The sequence below is a fragment of the Magnolia sinica genome, chromosome 13, assembly GCF_029962835.1.
Source record: "Magnolia sinica isolate HGM2019 chromosome 13, MsV1, whole genome shotgun sequence".
Taxonomy (NCBI): domain Eukaryota; kingdom Viridiplantae; phylum Streptophyta; class Magnoliopsida; order Magnoliales; family Magnoliaceae; genus Magnolia; species Magnolia sinica.
The window spans coordinates 29,036,615-29,057,109 of NC_080585.1; the positions used below are offsets into that span (position 1 = coordinate 29,036,615).

The 20,495-nt window shown below is 40.9% G+C and overlaps 2 protein-coding genes and 1 non-coding gene across 3 annotated transcripts in view; 2 read left to right on the forward strand and 1 right to left on the reverse strand.

Annotated features, from left to right (window-relative positions):
* The first annotated feature begins 2,464 nt into the window (after positions 1-2,464).
* The window catches only part of LOC131223386 (probable disease resistance protein At5g63020), a 29,234-nt gene continuing 11,203 nt past the window's right edge, over positions 2,465-20,495 (forward strand). The window contains exon 1 of the mRNA XM_058218790.1: positions 2,465-2,662. The gene's annotated coding sequence lies outside the window, so the exon portion shown is untranslated. The remainder of the gene's footprint in view (positions 2,663-20,495) is intronic.
* LOC131224582 (small nucleolar RNA Z152/R70/R12) lies at positions 8,259-8,368 on the reverse strand. Its single transcript, XR_009161055.1, has one exon. It is a non-coding gene; the product is annotated as a small nucleolar RNA Z152/R70/R12 (small nucleolar RNA).
* LOC131224191 (disease resistance protein RPS5-like) lies at positions 17,195-19,858 on the forward strand. The gene has a single exon (XM_058219731.1). The coding sequence runs from the start codon at positions 17,195-17,197 to the stop codon at positions 19,856-19,858; it is 2,664 nt and encodes an 887-aa protein (XP_058075714.1).

A 20,495-nucleotide genomic window follows, 5' to 3' on the forward strand; every position in this document is an offset into this window, starting at 1 on the left:
ACAACTTTTAATGTGTGGAACTCATGTAGCCTTATTATGATTTATGTATTAGAACCACACTGTTAATCCATTTGTCCATATCATTTTAGAGCATGAGCCTAAAAACAAAACACATTGAAAGTTCAAATGGACAACTATACCCATGCACGCGCTCGAGAACGGGCTCGATCTTAGTCTCGGTGCGATGGCGTGGGCATGTGAGGCACTAGCGGTGCACCTCCTTCGCGACCCTACGCGAACCGGCACGAGACGAGTGTGAGTCGCAGTGCAACAGAGAGCTAAGGCGGATGGCTGGAAGTCTAGAAGACTGAATGAGGTCCCTTGGCTTATATAGAGGCTGGAAACAGTTGCATGTAGTAGCCATTACACTACATGCACAACCGTTAGAAATTGCCAATAATGGCTAGTTTCTCACAACAGCTAGAAAACGGTCATATGAATTAAATTCTCTGGAACAAAATTGCCAACCACTATAGCTTATATAAATAGAGTCTGGATGGGTATACAATCAATCACAAACACACTCCAGCAAATTCATATGAACCAAGTCTTCTCTTACAATTAGAAATTTCAGCAAGACAAAAAGATTCATCTGAACCATTGTTTGAAGAACAGACTAGCGGTGTGGTCTAGAACAGTTCATCTGAACCATTAGTGAAGAATAGACCAGTGCAGTGGTCTAACTCATATTTCTTCTTCTCATTTTTACTGAGATTTTTTCTTTTATTTTCTGCCAGACGTTGTGTTCAAGAGTTCCATTGGTGAGTCCTCGTTTTTGCTAAACGCAGATCCACACCAGGCTCGTCATATCCTAGAAGTGATTTTTCCATAACCTTTCCAGCATACTCAATCTACTTAAGTAGGAGCAAATAATGCTTTAAGGACAATGTACTCATATATGCTTCAGCCTATCCTAATTCCAAATTATTTTTCGGTATTTCATATTTTACAGAAAAACATTATTTCTGTATAAATTTCTTAACAGGAAGGAGGCCGAGAGGATATCTCTAATGGTTAATTACATAGAAGAATTAACAGAGACACCTCAATGTCCCAGCCTCTTAACCTTGCTGTTACAAAGGAATGTGTATTTTAAAAAGTTCCACACTGATTTTTTTCAGTTCATGCCTCTTCTCAAGGTCTTGGATCTGTCAGGTAATTCACTTTTAAAGGAGCTTCCTGCAGGGATCAGTAACTTGGCAGAGTTATGATATCTCAATCTATCATGTACAGGGATCCGATCATTGCCTGAAGAGATGGGAAATCTGGTGCAAGCTGAAGCATTTGGATTCGGGAGTATACAACTAGCTTGCACACAATTCCTCAAGGAGCAATCTCCAGGCCTTCTGAGTTAAGAGTAATGAACCTATATTATAGTATTCAAAGTGGGAAGAAGGGAGTGATGGATTAAATATGAGTGATTTTGGAAGGCTTGGAGCGTTTAATCCATCTTGGAATCACCTTATCAACTGTGCATGCTCTTGAAAGGTCGCTCTGCTCAAGCAAGCGAACCTGGCTCGATATCTATGGCTGATGAGGTGTGAGGGCATGACAAACTCCCATTTTGCAGAAATGAGGAGTATTAAGAGACTTTATTTGGGATTCTCAAGTCCCATTTTCTTCCCTTTTTCAAAGAAACATGATGTTGACCTGTACATGCATGTGGGCCCAGAAAAGCTCATAACTCTTGCCTCATGTTGGTGTTGGGTTTGTATGCATTTTTTTGTGAATTTTTCTTTAGTCTAAGTAGAAGCTGTGGAGAATTTGGGCCGACATTGTCCAATGGTGGATACGGGTTGGGTGAAGCTGAATATTGACGGCTCCGCTAAAGGCAACCCGGGCATGTCAGGAGGAGGCAGTGTTTGCAGAGGGGACCAAGGTAATTTTCTTTTTGCTTTCTTGCCTGGGTATGGGATGGGCTCTGACAATAGAGCTGAACTCTGAGCAGTTTCCGATGGGCTTATCTTGTGCCTGGAAAATGGTCTGGTTAAGATTGAGGTAGAATCTGACTCAAAGGTTGTCTTTGGTCTCCTTTCTGGGATGTCGCCCACTTCTTGGAAGTGGAGACCGTGGGTGTCCAGGATTGAAAAGTCGAAACAGAAAGGGTCCGTCTCTTTTAGGCTTATTCATAGAGAAGGCAATGGTCCGGCCGACGGGATGGCCCGAAAGGGGAGTGACAGCTAGTCCTTTACCAAACAGCTGAACCACCTTCCTATGCAAGTTCGGGGTCTGATCTTCTTAGATAAAGCAGGTCTAGGTGCCATTAGGACGTTTACTATATATGAGCACCTAGGGAGGTTTTGTATATTGGTGTCTCGTCTTTGGTGGTCCCTCATGATAGGTGTCCTCCAGTTTTTTTTCATCCGGGGGCAGCCCGAATTGTCTATCTGGCTGTACAAAAATCAATATATCAATGGACATTTTCCTCAAAAAAAGAAAAAAGAAAAAAGAAAAAAAAAGTAGAGGCGGTGTAGGGTTTTTACTTCTGGTTTTATTTTTATTTCTATTTTTATTTATTTTTGTAATGTTCATGCCTTAAGTTTAAAGTGTAATGAAATATATTTGGTGTTTGGACCATTCGAATTGTGATCCAGAATATAGGGTTTGGATTACATAACCAGCTGCCACGCTTGTTCAAACTGAAATATAGAGATTCTGGGAAGTGTTTTATCTTAATTTTCAATAAGATTTCATCATGTTGCAGTTGTTAAAAGGTTACTCGTTTGAATACATTAACTCAAATTAAAATGCATAAACTGTGAAACTGATTGTAACTAAACTACAATCGGAAAATCAGATTGATTGAAAAATCTGATTGACATCTGTTTGCTGATCAGATAAGGCTTTTTTCATTTCAACCGTCCAATAACTCCTCATAAATCCATTAGTCATGAAGTTAAATAAGTGTAATTCTTCGTTTATGATACATTAAACTAGGAAAAATAAATTTTCTACTTTAATTGGAATTACTTTTATGTCATATGCACAAATTTTCAGTGCCTTGGGATCATCTATCATCTGCGGGAGAGTATAAAATATTTTTACTTTGTTAAATGTACGTAAGTTTTCAATTGTTTCTCCGGACAAACTAGAAGTGCAAAAGAACTATGTTATTCTTTAATTGAACATTATCATCTTAGAGTTTATACATATAAAATTTTGAAAATAACTGATAAATAGCCTAATTTTTATGGCCATTTAATTAAACTAGTAAATGTAAGTACAACTACATGGGAAGGAGGTTGCCTCCTACCGTCGCTCGTCTCTAGCCACAAATGGGCAGATTTGTGTGGGAGCCCACCGTGATATATATGTTTATCCATGCTGGCCATCTCTTTTCGCAGATCATTTTAAGGTATGATCCCGAAAATGAGGTGGATCCAATGCTCAAGTGAAAACGTAAAACACTTAATTTGATACAAAACTTTTGTGGCTATACAAATGTTTTAATGGTGGTCGCTAAATACTATTTCCTCTCATATGGCCACCTTGAGTTTTGGATCTACCTGATTTTTTCATCTCTTATCCTAAGGTGATCTGGAAAAATCGATGGAGGGAGTGGATTTCTCACAAACATCACAGTGGACCCATCTAGCATCCCAGTGCAGGAATCGTAAGGTTCATTAATTTAGCACATCTGTATTTCCTAACGATGGTCCACTAAGCACAAACAGGAACGTCGGTGCACAAATTTCTCTCAAAGGTTTTATTTTCTGAGATTTATTTAAACTTTTATCTTTTAAAAAAAAAAAAATCTTTTTCTTCATTATTGAAATATAAGGAGACTTGGCTGAGTTAACTCATCCGATTCTTGACTCATTGATGGAGCCAAATCTGACACCGAAGTTTATACAGTGGGTGTATCTTTCAAATAGTGGGAAAATCACAGATTAGACCATTGACTCGTTGTTGCTTTATGATGGTTGCATAAGCAGATGGTTGGGTGCAACTTGGGCAGGTTGAGTTGGGTTGAGGGTCAACACGGGCCTAACCAAACCTCAAGTGGGTTAACCGGTGACCTGACCCAACCTGAGCCCAATCTAATGTACCATAACCTCAACTCTAACCCATCTCAGGTTGAGTCGGCCCACATTACTTGAATAGTAAACTCTTAATTGTAATAATTTAGTAGTTTATAATATATATATATACACACACACACACACACACACACACACACACACACACACACATTAAATATATAATTTATACTATATATGTAGGAAAATGGTAGTATGAGGTCGACCTCATGGAAACTTCCCATGAGGTTGAGCTGTGTGAGCTCCACTGTGATGTGTGTAGAACATCCACCCCATTAGTCAGATGCATCATTCTATGTTGAGCCACAAGCTTAAAAACCAAGTCAATCCATGACTTAAGTGGGCCATACCACATACAACAGTTGATCAAATGCACGGTGTTGATGTTCGACACATACCACGGTGGGGCCATAAAACTTGACCTCATGGGAAGTTCCCATGAGGTCGACGCTATAGTACCATTTCCCACGTATGTAACGTAGGGTCAGGTTGTCCGAGTGCTTAGGTCCATAGTACCATTTCCCACGTATGTAACGTAGGGTCAGGTTGTCCGAGGCCTCAACCTAAGCACAAACTGACCTGGGTTGGGTTGAGATTTCCAGCCCAGCCCAACCCAACCCAACCCAACCCAACCCAACCCAACCAAACTTTTGGGTTGAGCCAGTTGGGTGCGGGGTAGGCCCAACCAAACTGCACTCCTAGCAACAAGTAGGGTGCGACAATGACCTACATTGGCCACCGGTCTAATTAAAATATTTAAGGGTTAGCTGGCCTCGAATATTCGTTCAAGCTAAGTCAAGTCAAGCTAGATCAAGTTGAAGTGAGTGGGCTTTTCGAGCTCAAGTGGCTCGTGTACAACCCTACCTAAAAGGGACTCGGATTTCCAGCGAAAGCCTTTTGCAGGATGTTGCTGAGCAAGTATTTTGGGTGGGGCCCATTGTGATGTTTGGGAGAAATTTAATCTGTTCATCCGTTTTTTGAGCTCATTTTAAGACTTATGACCAAAAATGAGGAGGATCCAAAACTTAAGTGGGCCATATGAGATGAAACAGTGGTGAACCATTGAAACCTTCCTATGCTCCACCTTGATGTTTAGATTCCATCCAAACTGTTTATAAGGTCATTTTCACTGAGATGAAGTGAAAACACTAAGAACTTAAACCGGTACGAAACTTTTGTGGCCATATAAATGTTTCAACCGTGGTTACTAAATCTTCACTGTTGCCCATTTAAGTTTTGAATCCTCCTTATTTTTGGTTCGCATGAACTAAAATAAGCTAAAAAAAAGGGATAGACAGTAGCTTTCCCACAAACATTGCAGTAGGCCCCACCCAGCATCCTTACGCAGGAACTCCCTGCCAAAGGCTTTTGCAGGAAATCCTTGAGCGGAAGTTCTTGCGAAAGACCATTCGGTCAAGGGGTGGTAAAATGAATGGGAAGCTTTCTAACGGATTGGAGTAGGGCTGTCAATGGGACAGGCCTTTGGTAGGTCTCGGCCCGGATTTTGTGGTGTTACAGGCTGGGATGTTGCCAGCCTATTTTCAAGCCCGAGCCCAGCCCATTGACACCCATGGGCTAGAGGGTGTCAATTATTATGAATTCGGATCTTTTGTTTTTAGGAAATACAAATTTTCTATTTACATGCGTTTTCATTGAGCCCTATCATCATTAGATATTATTGCATTAAACGCATATTGCAGGACACGGATTAGCAGGTTAAGTAGCAAGACTTCCATTGAAGTGATGTCACCGTGGGCCCCACCAAGACGTATGTATTGTATCCACACCATCCATCCATTTGGATAGATCATTTTGGGGCATGAGACAAAGAATGATGTATACCAAAGTGGACCCACCATAAGGATCCTTGCTCTTGCTCGGGTGGTAGACTCTCGGGAGTTTCAACACCTGGTCAAGGGTTCGAGTATCCATATGTGGTGAAAGCCCACTATGGCGTGAGTGTGTGGGGGTGTGTGTGCGTGTGTTAAAAATAAATTTTTTTTTAAAAAAGAAAAAAGTGGACCCACCATAAAACAATGTTGAGAGTGACTCTCAGCATTGAAACCTTGCTAGCGTCTACTATAATGTTTTATTTGAGTTCTAATGTTTTCATAAGTTAACACAAACATGAAAGAAGGGAAAACACAAATATCAGCTTGATCAAAACTTCTATGGCATTTGGAAGTTTTTAATGGTAGGTGTTCAATCTCCACTGTTTTCTATGGTGGGTTCACTTGAGCTTTGGATATGCCGTTCAATCTCCACTATTGTCTATGGTGGGGTCCACTTAAGCTTTGGATCAGACTAATTCTTTAGAACATGCCCTAAATTGATATCTTCGAAATGGACGGTGTGGTTAAAACAAATATATCATGGTTAATACCATGACCCAATGAAAGAAATAAGAAATTCATGTTTCCTAGAAACAGGGATGCGGATTAGCGTTAAGCAGCCAGACCCGCTGTAACCAAGTTCTGTGGGGCCCATCGTGATGTATGTGTTGTACCCGCACCATCCATCCATTTTGAGATATTATTTTATGTCATGAGCCAAAGAATGTATGAGACGGATAAAAAACTGTAGTGCACCCACTACAGAAAACAGAATACAGTGGGGAGAGTGATTCCCACCATTGAAACTATCCTAAGGCCCACTATGATTTTTATTTGAAATTCAACCTGCTCAAAAGTTAAAAAAGACATGAAAGAAGGAAAAGCACAAATATCAGCTTAATCCAAAACTTTTGTGGCATTTAGAAGTTTTTAATGACGTGGGTCACTGTCCTCACTATTTTCTGTATTGTGTCCACGGAGCTTTGGATTTAACTAATTCTTTAGATCTTACCCTAAAATGATGTTTCCAAATGGATGGACGGCGTGGATACAGAGCATACATCAGGGTGGGGCCATGGAACTTGGTGACGTCACTTGAGCAGTGAATCTCGCTACTCAACCTGTCAAAAGCTAACCTGCGTCTGATTCGGACTCAATTATTAAATGCAGAGAATTACTACGTGACCGGGTGTGTTCAATAAAAATTATGGACATGCGATAGGTGCGAGATCCTATCCATCCATGAGGTTGGTAGGAACTTGTACACGTGTGTTTATAAATTAATCTACTCTATTTGATGGCTTAGAAATCTTCGGGCCAAATCCAGAGTCATATGTTTGTTTTGCGAATTGTATCCACGAAAACCACTGGATGAATCTGATTCTTGGTCTGAAAAAACAGTATAGTTGTTTTTATTTTTCTGATGGATGGATTGGATCTCACACATGTCATGCCATTTTAAGGGCAGGTGTAAGTGGAGTCATTCGGAAACGGATTGGCTACTCCCCCTTCCACGAGCCTGGTGGCTGGTGGTCTGTGATCCGTGGGCCACACCATGATGTATGTGTTCCATCAATTCCTTTAATCCGTTTTTAAATGTCCTTTTAGGGTTTGATATAAAAACTGATAGGGATATAAATCTCAGGTTGACCACACCACAGGAAAACAATAGTGATTAGATATCCCCCATTAAAATCCTCCTAAAGCCCATTGTACTTTTTATTTGACATCCAATATGTTGATTAGGTCATACAGACCCAGATGAAGGGAAAAAACAAAGATCATCATGATCCAAAACTTTTATGGCCTCCATAAAGTTTTTAATGGTCCATGCTCATTCAACACTCTTTCCTGTAATGTGATCCCATTGAGAGTGGGATATAAATCAATTTTGTTCTCATACTATAAAATGATCTAGAAAAATAGATAGACGACATCGATGAAATACAAACATCGTGGTGGGGCCCACAAAGCACCGACCATCAGCCATTGGCCGGTGGCGGGGGAGCAGCCTATCCGTTTCCGAGTCATTCATCCGTCATCGGTAGTCATGATGTGAAATGTATTGGCACTCGCATCCTACTCGCGTTCTCTTGACCTTTATCCAACTTTTCGAACGAGCGTACCTTTGCCTACGTGGCTTAATCTCCGTCGTATGCTAGGAATTTTTCCTAACCATTAGATTGGTTCATTTTTCCATATACTGAATGGTCACTATGGAACGATTTTCTCACGCCAATCTTTTTCTCTTCTTCTCAGCCACTTTTTTTTTTAATTATTATTTTTGATCACTTTTTATTCTTAATTATTATTTTTATTATTTTTTATCACTTTTTTTTTCTTAATTATTATTTTTTTTTTACCAAAATATCGATGGGATGGGATTTGAGCTCAGCGGAAAGAGAATTCGATTATCAGTGATAGGCTCACGGCGGAGTACTCTACTGAGATACTTCTCCACTGCCCAAACACATTCTTTCATCTCATCATCGCCGTTCTTCTCAGCCACTTACCCTCTTCTTCTCAGCTCCAACCTCTTCTCCTCTTTCTTTCACCTTACAAAATCTTCCGGTTATCGATCGCCTCCAACCAAACCGTCAGATTTTTGCCGGGGCAAGTTGTGGCTGTTGCAGAAGGCGAGCTTTAAGCAGGCCAGCATCTCTCTCTCTCTCTCTCTCTCTCTCTCTCTCTCTCCCTCACGGACTGTATCTGGGGAGCATATCTACAACCAGTGTTTATGTTATCGGCTAGAAATCGATAATACCGCCAATAATTTCGGTGTCGGCGATTTCTACGATAAAATGGGTTGTCGGAGATAAATTCCTTGTAGATATCTACCACGAGAATTTCGGCGACAGTTAAAAAAAAAAAAAAAAGCTTTCATTTCGAATTTTTTTCAAGATGAGCCCGGTACCTTGAAGAGGATTGGTTGATCGCAAACAGTATTTGGTGGGCTAATCGCGAATCCGTCGAAAGTTGTAGGCCTGAATTCCGTAGATACGAAAAACCTCCGATTTCCTCTTCTTCTTCTTCTTCTTCTTTTTTCCCCTTTCATTGGATAATATATTTCAAACGCAATGGGATTTCCACGAATCTTCAGCGATTTTTTTATGGATTTTTGGTCGAGATTTGGGTAGGAGTATCGGACTTTGAAACTGTGCGTTTGGTACACTTTTTCCCCAAATTGCTTTCACTTTCGATTTTTACCGGACGAGGTTGGCGCGACCTGCGACCATGTATTGGCCCACCTTTAATGCTCTGTGGGCCACACTATGATATTATGTGCTTTATCTGCGCCGCTCATCTATTTTGTAAGGTCATTTTAGGGTATGAGCTTAAAAATGAGTCGGATACACATCTCAGGTGGACCATAACAAAGGAAACATCTGTGATTGAACGCTTACCATTAAAAACTTATTTAGGCCCACTGTAATGTTTATTTGACATCCAACTTATCCATGAGATCACGTAGACTTGGATGAAGGGAAAGCATAAATATAAGCTTGATCGAAATTTTTGCAGCCCTGTGAGGCTTTTAATGGTCCATTCAATGACCACTATTTCCTGTGGTGTGGTCCACCTGAGATTTGGATCTGCCATATTTTTTGGCTAATGCCCTAAAATGATCTGAAAAAATGAATGTATGGCAGGGATATACAATGAAATATATCCAGGTGGGCCCACTGTCAGGGTCTCGCGCACCTTGATGGTGCACAACTTGACTCTAGTAAACGATGGATTACCTTTCGAAAGGCTTTACTGGGAACTTCCTGCTATAAGAGCTGCTGAGTCCACCGTGATGTTTGCATTGACAGATTTCTTACCATACATGCATCTCCCTCTTCCATCTTTACCGTTTGTGTGAACTCTATCCGTCCATCTATATTTGCTAGATGATGTTGGGGCATGAGCCTAAAATTGATGGAGATCCAAACCTCAAGTGGGCCACACGATGGGAAATAGTGAGTAGAGAAATGATTATCGTTGAAACCTCCCTGGATCCACCTGATGTTTATACACAATCCATACCGTTCATAAGGTCATCCCTATTGGGGATAAACTGAAAATACAAAAATACTAACCTGATCCAAAGCTATGGCCCCACGATTGTTTCAACAGTGGAGGTTTAATTCTCATTGTTTCCTGTTGTTGCCCACTTTTGTTTTGGATATTTCTCATTTTTAGTCCTATTTGCTTAACATGAACCGGCAAAAAAGATGAACGGATTAGATTTCTTACAAGCATCACCGTGGCCCACCTATTTTTCGGTCAACAATTCACCCCAAAAGGCTTTTGCAGGCAATCCCGTCGAGGGGGGATCGCGCGGCTTAGGATGCTACCTGGAACCATCCAAGTGGATCCGACCCGATCAGACCCGATCCGACCCGTTCCGAACCGAACCGTCGGCCTGGATTGGGTAGGATCGGGTAAGATCATTTAGATCCGACTAGTTTTCGGATCGAGATCGGATAGTGGTTAATCCGGACCGTTCCGATCCGAAAACCCGATCCGAATAGATCCGGACCGTTCCGATCCGGCCAGATCCGGAGTAAAAAATAATATTTTTACTTTTTCTTATGGTGTGGTCCACTTGAGCTTTGAATATTCATCAATTTTGGGTTCAACAGCTAAAATAATCTGAAAAAACAAATGGACGGCATGGATACACCACATGCATTCATGGTGGGCCCCAACAGAGTTCACTCAGATATGAGAATGGGTTACTTGCACGGCACGTCAACAGGCGGGCAACAGCTGTTTACTTGCTTTACACGTCAATACGGTAGGTTGTGAGAGTATGTATTAAAGTGGCTTAACCAAGTTACTTGGGCCCCACCATGATGTATGTTATGTATCCAACCTTCCATCCATTTGGAGAGATCATTTCAGGGCAATATCCAAAGAATGAATGAAATCCAAAGCTCCAGCGGACCCCAATATAGAAAGTTTTCTGGACAGTGATGCCCACCATTAAAAACTTTTAAAGGCTACAAAAGTTTTAGATTAACGTGGTATTTGTGTTTTCCCTTATTTCTTTATTTTTCAACTTTTGAATAGGTTGGATTTCAAATAAACATTACGGTGGGCCTTAGAATAGTTTCAACGGTGGAAATCATTCTCCCCACTTTTTTCTGTGATGTGGTCTACTACAAGTTTTTATCTACATCATTATTTGGCTCATGCCCTAAAATGATATCTCAAAATTGATCGACAATGTGGATGTAACACATACAGCATAGTGGGGCCCACAGAACTTGGTGACGTTACGTCAGTAGCCTTGAGAGTTGAGGCTGCCTGCCCGATGGGACAACACATGCAGCATGCATTTATACAAATTTTTTATAGTCATGTGGGGCCCACCTTGATGTATATATGTTATCTAAGCCGTTCATCCATTTTGACATATCAATTTAGGCGTTGAACAAAAAATTATGATACATTGAAGATTAAAGTGGACCACACCATATGAAATGATCCGAATAGTGTCCAACCCGATCCGACTCAATTTCCTTCACCGAGTCAGACTCGGATCGGGTCAAATAAATCAAGTATCGGATCTGTCAAGTCCAGTGACCTGGACTCGGTCTCGGATCGTATTTTTCGGTCAACAATTCACCCCAAAAGGCTTTTGCAGGCAATCCCGTCGAGGGGGGATCGCGCGGCTTAGGATGCTACCTGGAACCATCCAAGTGGATTATACCTTGACTATAGGGCCCACCTTGCCGTATGAATTGTATATCCACGCAGTCCATCATTTTGGCCAAGTTATTGTAGGGCATGGTTCTAGAAATGAAGCAAATACAAATTTTAGGTAGACCACGCCACAGGAAACAATTGTCATTAGATACTCATCATTTAAAACTTCCTAAGGTCCACCCTAATATTTATTGACTATCAAATCTGCTGATAAGGTAATCTAGATCTAGATGAAAGGAAAAAACAAATATCAGCTTGAGCAAAAACTTTTGTGGTCCAAAATAGGTTTTGAATGGTGGCCATTCAATGACCACTGTGGTCCAAAATAAGTTTTTAATGGTGGCCATTCAATGACCACTGTTTCATGTGGTGTAGTTCACCTGAAATTTGTATCTGCTTCAGTTTTTACACCATGCACTAAAATAGGATGGCAAAAAGGATGGACGTCATGGATATACAATACATATATTGAGGTGGACCCTACCATTAGGTTCCCACGATGGTTGCAGACTCGCAGCCAATGCTCGGTTCAGGACGCAGCCTAGTCGACCAGATGAATTCATATGCCTATTTGATGATTTCTATCCCATATGCAGACATAATTTAACAATATGAGCCGTTAATCATCTTGAAAATGGAATGGACTAGTCACAACTTACAACTTTAAATCCTAAATTCTTAATGAATAGATGATTATATATATATATATATATATATATATATATATATATATATATATATATATATATATATATATATATATATATATATATATATTTAAATAGCTGAATACTCACTCTTACACATGCAAATACATGTATTTAGACATCTTTAGAAGTTTCACTAAAAGATTCCACTATTTTCCTCCTGTTACTCTTGTTCCCCACATTTATGGTTATTGCAATAACAATATTATACCTTTTATCTCCCGCGAGCTAAACATGTAGCAACTCCCAGAACTCCAAAATTGCCGCCTACAACCACGTGGACGGCTAAACTTTTCATTAGATCCAACCCATTCATAAGACCCTTATTTAGGCTCATACCCATAAATCATGTTGGTCAAGAATTTAGGCAAGCTGTATATATCACAGTTGATAAAGAATGCTCACCATTGGTTTTGTGAAGGGCCCACAGTGCTGTATATATCACATTCAGTCCATTCATCTAACTTGACTCACTAGGATGAAAGCATTCCCCAAAACCTCATGCTATTCCAAAACTGAGATGGGCTATAACACGTGAACACAGAGGTTTCTACGTATGGGATGGCCCACCTGAGTGTTGAATCCGCCTTATTTTTTGGATCGAGGGCAGCAAGGGGTTTTATACCTGATGGACAGTGTGGATCTCATGCATGTGAAGTTGTTTCCTTGTAGAAGTAAGGAATAGTTTTTCAAGAATTAAGACTAATTTCCAAATGTCAAGTAGGAGGAGGCTAGGACCATAAAGTCAATTTAATTCGGCTGACATGCTGTAACACCCGCTGTAATTTTCAGTGCTCGTGTTACCGTGTAACCATAGTACGAATACTAACTTGGTGCGATGCTTACATCTTAACCCTTGAAATTTTGATAGAATATAATGAACGGTCTAGATTAATGTGTTGGACTTTCTAAGGTCCCAACGCCACTAAGAGGACCTGGGAGCGGATTAGGTGAGACGCCGGATCCACCGTGGCCTGTGGGACCTCTTACTGTAGGGCTCACAGTGATGTATGTGCCTTAAATCCACACCGTCCAACCGTTTTGAAAGCTCATTTTAGGGTGCAATCCCAAAAATGAAGTACATCCAAATCTTATGTGGACCATACCATAAGTAAACAATAGTGATTGAATCCCTACCACTAAAAATTTTATGCGGGCCACTGGAATGTTTATTTGCCATCCAACCCCGTTGATGATGTCACAAAAATCTGGATGAAGTGACCACACGAGGGTATAAAAACTTAAGCTTAAAATGAGAAGCTAAACTCACTATCACGCCATACCACCATTACATTATTGGGAAATGCTCGAGGGTTTCTCGGAGCACTTGTTAGTTATAGTGCTCCCAGTTGTATTCTTTCACTTGGATAGTCAAATTAATCAATCTAAAACATCTGTTCCTTGATAACACATTTTCTAGACTAACATCCAGAAATTTTCTTGTCAGATGATACAATCCATTCTTTATTTGGCCTTATTTTCTCTGGTCATATACTTTCAAAGCTATGGATCTGATGGTTATAATTGCCTAACAAAGGTGATTCTTTTAAATAACAAGCAATCCATATCGGGCCCCAACAAATAGAAGGCTCAAATTGTGGCCGGCCGGAACTGTTTCTATGTAAACAACTTTGACCGTCAATTTTAAATTCCTTTGGTCAAATGGATGTGTTTTTAGATTGGTGCGATCATTACATGTTAGACTTGAAATGTTTATGGAATATAGTGAACGGTCTATATTAATGTGTTAGACTGTCTAAGGTCCCAACGCCACTAAGGAGCACTTGGGAGACGATTAAGCTAGACACTGGTGGATCCGGGGCGGCTGGGACCTCTGACTGTGGAGCTTATAGTGATGTATGTGCCTTTTTTTTTTTTTCGGTTAGCTTGTTAGCACACCCACTGTCAGTTCACTAGTGATGTATGTGCCTTAAATCCAACTGTCCAACCGTTTTGAAACCTCATTTTAGAGAGCTATCCCAAAAAATGAAGCAGCTCCAAATCTCATATGGACAATACCATATCAATATAAACAGTAGTGACTGAATCCCCACAATTAAAAACTTCATGGAGCCACCGGAATGTTTATTTGCCATCCAACCCATTGATGATGTCACAAAAAAGACTACACAAATATCATCCTGTTGATCCAAAATTTTTGCGGCCAATGAGAAGTTTTTAATGGTCAATTACCACTATTTCTTGTATTATAGTCCACATGAGATTTGCATCTTCCTTATTTTTTGAATCATGTCCTGAAATGAGCTTTCAATACAAATGCAAGGCGTGGATGTAGTCACATACACAAAGTGGCCCCACATTCAGGCGTCCAGAGTCTCACCTAATACGCTCTCAGAGCTAGAGGTGGGCATTTTGGACCCGATCCGGTGGATCTGACCCGATCTGACCCGACTTGGTGCCGTTCTGAACAGAATCGACGATTTAGATTGACCTAATCGAGTCTGTCCAACCAGATCCGATCGTATTTCGGGTCAGGTCTGGATAGAGGTTGATCCGGACCAATCCGACCTGGATACCCGAACCGAGAGGATCTGGCCCGAACCAACCAGACCCGACTCGAGCCTTAGGAGGATTTTAATAGTGGATATCCAATCATTATTGTTTTTCTATGGTGTGGTCCACCTGAGATTTTTATCCCTCTAATATTTTATATCCAGCCTTAAAATGATCTGTAAAAATGGATGAACGACATCGATTAAATACATACATCATGATGGGGCCCACATATCACTGAACAGGGAGTAGCCAATCCGTTTCCGTCAGGCTTAGGCATCACTGATATGACACATGTAAAAAGCTTCAGGTTCCTGCACTAGGATGCTAGGTGGGGCCCACAATAATGTTTGTGAGAAATTCACACCGTCCATCCATTCTGGGAGGTCATTTTAGTATATACTGCTAAAAATGAGGTGGATCCCATACTCAAGTGGGCCGGACGAGAGGGAAAACTGAAGAAAGAGTTTTCTACTGTTGAAACCTTCCTGGGATCTACCTTGATATTTCTATGCCATCCAAACTGTTTATAAGGTCATTACCACTTGGATGAAGTGAAAAAATAAAAAATTTTGCCCGATATGAAACTTTGTAGCCATATGAATGTTTCAAATGGTGGCCACTGAATTTACAATGTTTCCTCTCGTACAACCCACATAAGGTTTCGATACACTTCATTTTTGGCCACATGTCCTAAAATGATCTCCCAAAACGTATGGATGGTGTCGATTTATCATAAACATCACAGTGGGACCCACCTAGCATCCCATTGCAGGAACCTCCTACGAAAGGCTTTCCCCACCTAGCATCCCATTGCAGGAACCTCCTACGAAAGGCTTTCACAGGAAATCCGCATCCTACCGCTGTAGCCTCGGGCTAGCTGGTGCGAAGACGAGATTGATGCTCCTCGAGCTCCGAGTTGTACGAACGGTTCAAAGGAGATTAAAGTTATATGGGCCCCATAGTGATGTATTTATTATATCTACACCATTCATATATTTTTAGAGATCATTGTAGAGTATTATCTAAAAACTGAATAATATCCAAAGATCATCTGGACCACACCACAAGTAGCAGCAGCGAATGATTTTCACGGTTATATTTCTTGTGGTCCATGTGATAGTTAGATCTGTCGTATTTTTCGTCTCAAGCCTAAAAACGAGCTCACAGAATGGATGGACGGTTTGGATATAACACATACCCAATGATCAGGCCCACAGAACTTGCTAACGTTACACCATGCACGGCACTTTCGTGCACAGCACGTAATAGCGGCTAGCGTGCTGTGCACGCCAATACAGCTGTATTGTACAAACGGCTCAAATGAGATCCACATTACATGGGCCCCACAATGATGTATTTATTATTTCCATACCGTTTATCCATTTTTTGTGATAATTTTAAAGCATTTGGAAAAACAAAGTGAATCATATCTAAAGCTCAAATGGACCACATCGAAAATAGTAGCGAGGATAATGATTTTCACCGTTAAAAAATTCAATCCATACCCAATCTGATCCGACTCGATTTCCCTGACGGAGTCGGACTCGGTTCGGGTCAGGCCAAGCATGTAACGGATCGGTTCGGGTTAGGTGTCCCAGACTCGGTCCCGGATCGGATCGAGTTCGGATTAGCCTAGGCAACTTTCGGACCAAATCCGATCCCACTCGGTCCGCTGCCCAGCTCCAGAGCAACGTTTAGTGTTCGAGGACCAAAAATAAATTAAAGAAGTATTACAGTACCGTCCGAGCACTATATAAGTTACAGTTCTCCTGGTTGCGTTGGGACATTTGAACCATTTATTCCATTGATCTAAACTGTTCCGTAGGTCCAATGCACATTCTTCCATTGATCTAAATGGTTCGATAAGTCCAGTGCACATTTCTTGGACCACCTGAAAATATCACACTCATCTAAAAAATATTAGCTATTTGATCAAATGGATTTTGATACGGATGCTCAAGATTTTTACACGAAAAAGATCTAAACAACAAGTTGATCTTCTATTTTATGTGAACCATCATATATTTCTTATGGTTCTTAAGAATCACTTTTGTTAGGAAACTATAATCATCAGTCAATGCTTGAAAAAAAGGGCTATACCAAATAAGGCAAGGATGGAATGTATCATCTGATGAGTCATATTTTTGAATGATATCCTATGAACTGTTGTTTTTGAATTACTGTACAGTTTGGATCGATTGATTGTACTGTGCATGTGAACCAATGCAACTAGGAGTAATACAATTTATAGTGCTTTTCTCAAATAATCATCTTACTTTTGACTAAAAGCGGTAGAAATAAGAAATTTCAGGAGCATAAATAGAGCTGTGAGAGTTCCATCGTACTTTCTAGCTCAACCCTTCCATACATTTTGACCTTTCTCATTTTCTCATTCACAGTCATGGATTCCATCATATCTCGCCTTTTGGATCCCATCACTCGACGCACAGGACATATCGTCAACCTCCAAGAAAATGTGGACTCGCTGAAGAACGCCATGAACGAATTGAAATGTGTAAGGGACGACGTGAAGACAAGGGTGGAAGTTGCCGAACGGCAGAACCTCAAACGCACACACTATGTGCACTGGTGGCTAGAAAAAGTAGAATCCATCGAAGGAGAAGTGAATGCCATGGTAGAAGAATCTAAGAAAGTGACGAGAACGAGTTGGTCTGGCTACCAGCTCTGCAAGAAGGTGGCGATGAAGCTGGACGACGTGGTCAAGTTGAAGAGCAAAGTTGATTCCTTGGATGTAGTGGCACAGAAGCCGCTTCCTGATGCCATTGAAGAGATGCCTTGCACATCAGCTGTGGGCATGGACTTGATGTTGTCGAATGCTCTAGGTTTGATTAGTGAAGACGAAGTGGGAATTTTTGGAATATATGGAATGGGGGGAGTCGGGAAGACGACTCTCCTAAAAAAGATTAACAACGAATTCCTTGTAAGAACTCATGAATTTGCTTTCATCATTTGGGTGGTGGTGTCTAAAGAGTTGAATGTGGAGAAGATTCAGAAGGATATCGGGCAGCGGTTGGGCTTGTCTGGAGTGGAGAATGAAAGCAACAATGAGACACGGGCTCGAGACATTTACAAGGTCTTGAGCAATAAGAAATTCATGCTGTTGTTTGATGATATATGGGAACGGTTGGATCTAGAGATGATCGGAATTCCTCATCCAAATAGCCAAAACATGAGCAAGGTCGTCTTCACCACACGATTTGAGGACGTTTGTGGCCGCATGGCTGCCGATAAGAAGATTAGAGTAGAATGCCTCCAGGAGCAAGAATCAATGAATCTGTTTCGACAGAATGTTGGTGAAGAGACCATGATTTCTCATCGGGACATACCAGCCCTTGCTGTGAAGATTACCAAAGAGTGCAAAGGTCTGCCCCTTGCGCTAATAACCATCGGGCAGGCCATGGCATGCAAGAAGACACCACAGGAATGGAAGCATGCAATATCAGTTCTTAGCACGAGCAAGCCACCATCAGAGATATCAGGTATGGAAGATGAAATGCTTTTGCGTTTGAAATTCAGTTATGATAATTTGGGTGGTGACATGATTAAATCATGTTTCCTGTACTGTGCCCTGTTTCCGGAGGACTACTCCATTGACAAAGAAGAACTTATAGATTTCTGGATAGGCGAAGGATTCTTAGATGGGTGGGATGATGATCTTGATGAAGCCCATAACAAGGGACATGATATCATTGGAAGATTAAAGACTGCATGCTTGTTGGACAGTGGTTCTGATGAAAAAACAGAGGTAAAGTTGCATGACGTGATTCGTGATCTGGCATTATGGATAGCTTCAGAGTGCGGGAAGAAGAAGAATAGGTTTTTGGTGAGAGCTGGCGTGGGACTGACGCATGCACCGGTGGTTGAGAGGTGGAAGGAGGCCGAGAGGATATCTCTAATGAATAATGACATAAGAGAAGTAACAGAGATACCTCAATGCCCCAACCTCTTAACCTTGATGCTCCAAAGGAATTTGTATTTTACAAAGTTCCATACTGATTTTTTTCAGTTCATGCCTCTTCTTAGGGTCTTGGATCTGTCAATGTCATCGATAGTAGAGCTTCCTGCAGGGATCGGTAACTTGGCAGAGCTACGATATCTCAATCTATCGCACATGATGGTCACATCATTGCCTGAAGAGATAGGAAATCTGGTAAAGCTGAAGCACTTGGACTTGGAGTATACAACTAGTTTGCACACAATTCCTCAGGGAGCAATCTCCAGGCTTTCTGAGTTAAGAGTAATGAACCTATATTATAGTTATTCAAAGTGGGAAGAAGGGAGTGGATTAGATATGAGTGAGTTAGAAAGCCTGGAACGTTTAAACCATCTTAATCTCAGCTTATCAAATGTGCATGCTCTTGAAAGGTTGCTCTGCTCTAGCAAGCTACGGAACGTGACTCGGTATGTGTATCTGACGGATCTGACTATCTCCAACCAACTATCATCCGTTTTTACTGCAATGAAAAGTCTTCAACGACTTACTCTTCGCCGCTGCAATGGGTTGGTGGAGGTGACAATTAGTGGGTATGCAAAGAAGGATGACGATTATCCTGTTTCGAGCCTAGAATGGCTCGACCTTTGGGAACTCCCCCACTTAAATTGCATTCGGGTGGGCCGTGGATGCTTCAGAAACCTTCACTCCATAAGGATTGAGTCATGTGACAAGTTGAAGAAAATTTATGGTTTACTACAACTTGAAAGTCTGGAAACAATTTTGATAGAAGATTGCAATGAGCTAGAAGAAGTAATGGGTACGGTCATTCCTGATGATGAAGTTGGAGATATAGGGCTAATGCAACTAAAACGTATAACACTCGGGTACCTTTCAGAACTAACGAGCATCTGTAGCTATGCACTGCATTTTCCTTCCTTGGAGGAAATCGACGTCATTAATTGCCCAAAGTTGAAAAAGCTCCCTCTTCCTCTCCATAGCACACACAATTCTCCAAGGAAGATACGTGGTGAAAAAGAATGGTGGGATAATTTACAGTGGGAAGAAGATGGCATCAAGTCCTATTTTCTTCCTTTTTTCCATGAATGGTAACATAGAGTCATTGTTAAAGTATAAATCCTTTTTATTAGTTATTTCTTACGATGTTAGAGTAATTTTAGAAAGGAGCCTGAATTTTTCTTAGATCAAGTGTGATATGTATTTTTATCGGTTTTAATATGTGTGCCATTGGACCAAATGATATATTACATTAATTTCTTATTTTGGTGATTCTACGCATGAGGTGTATTTTAACTCTTGAGCATTGTTTACACATCTGTACAGGTGAGCTAATTTAGACGCCACCACATATATGTGCGCCCAATGTCTCACATATGGATATAATAATCATTTTAGAGAATGAAGAGCTGTTTCTGATGCACTGCAGCTTCTCCCAGGATGCGGATTGGGTACTCGCACTGTTTGATTGAGCCTCCTTATGTGAGGTTGCCCACTCAAATCCTATAACATAAAGTGCTAATCCATTCTTGCAGCAGACTTGTATTGCAGTAGTTTAGCAAACAACGCCCACGTTGGTAGTGTCTGCTACTGAAAAAGCTATGTGGCCCCACTATGATGTATGCATTTTATAGTCTCTATCCATCCATTTTTTCGGCCCATCCGAGGGCATGCATGAGCCAAAAAATGAGGCAAATCAAAATCTCAGGTGGACCGCATCATAAAAAAATAG

Excerpts from the sequence above, each read along its gene's own strand:
- LOC131224191 (XM_058219731.1), top strand. The coding sequence starts at position 17,195 with ATGGATTCCATCATATCTCGCCTTTTGGATCCCATCACTCGACGCACA.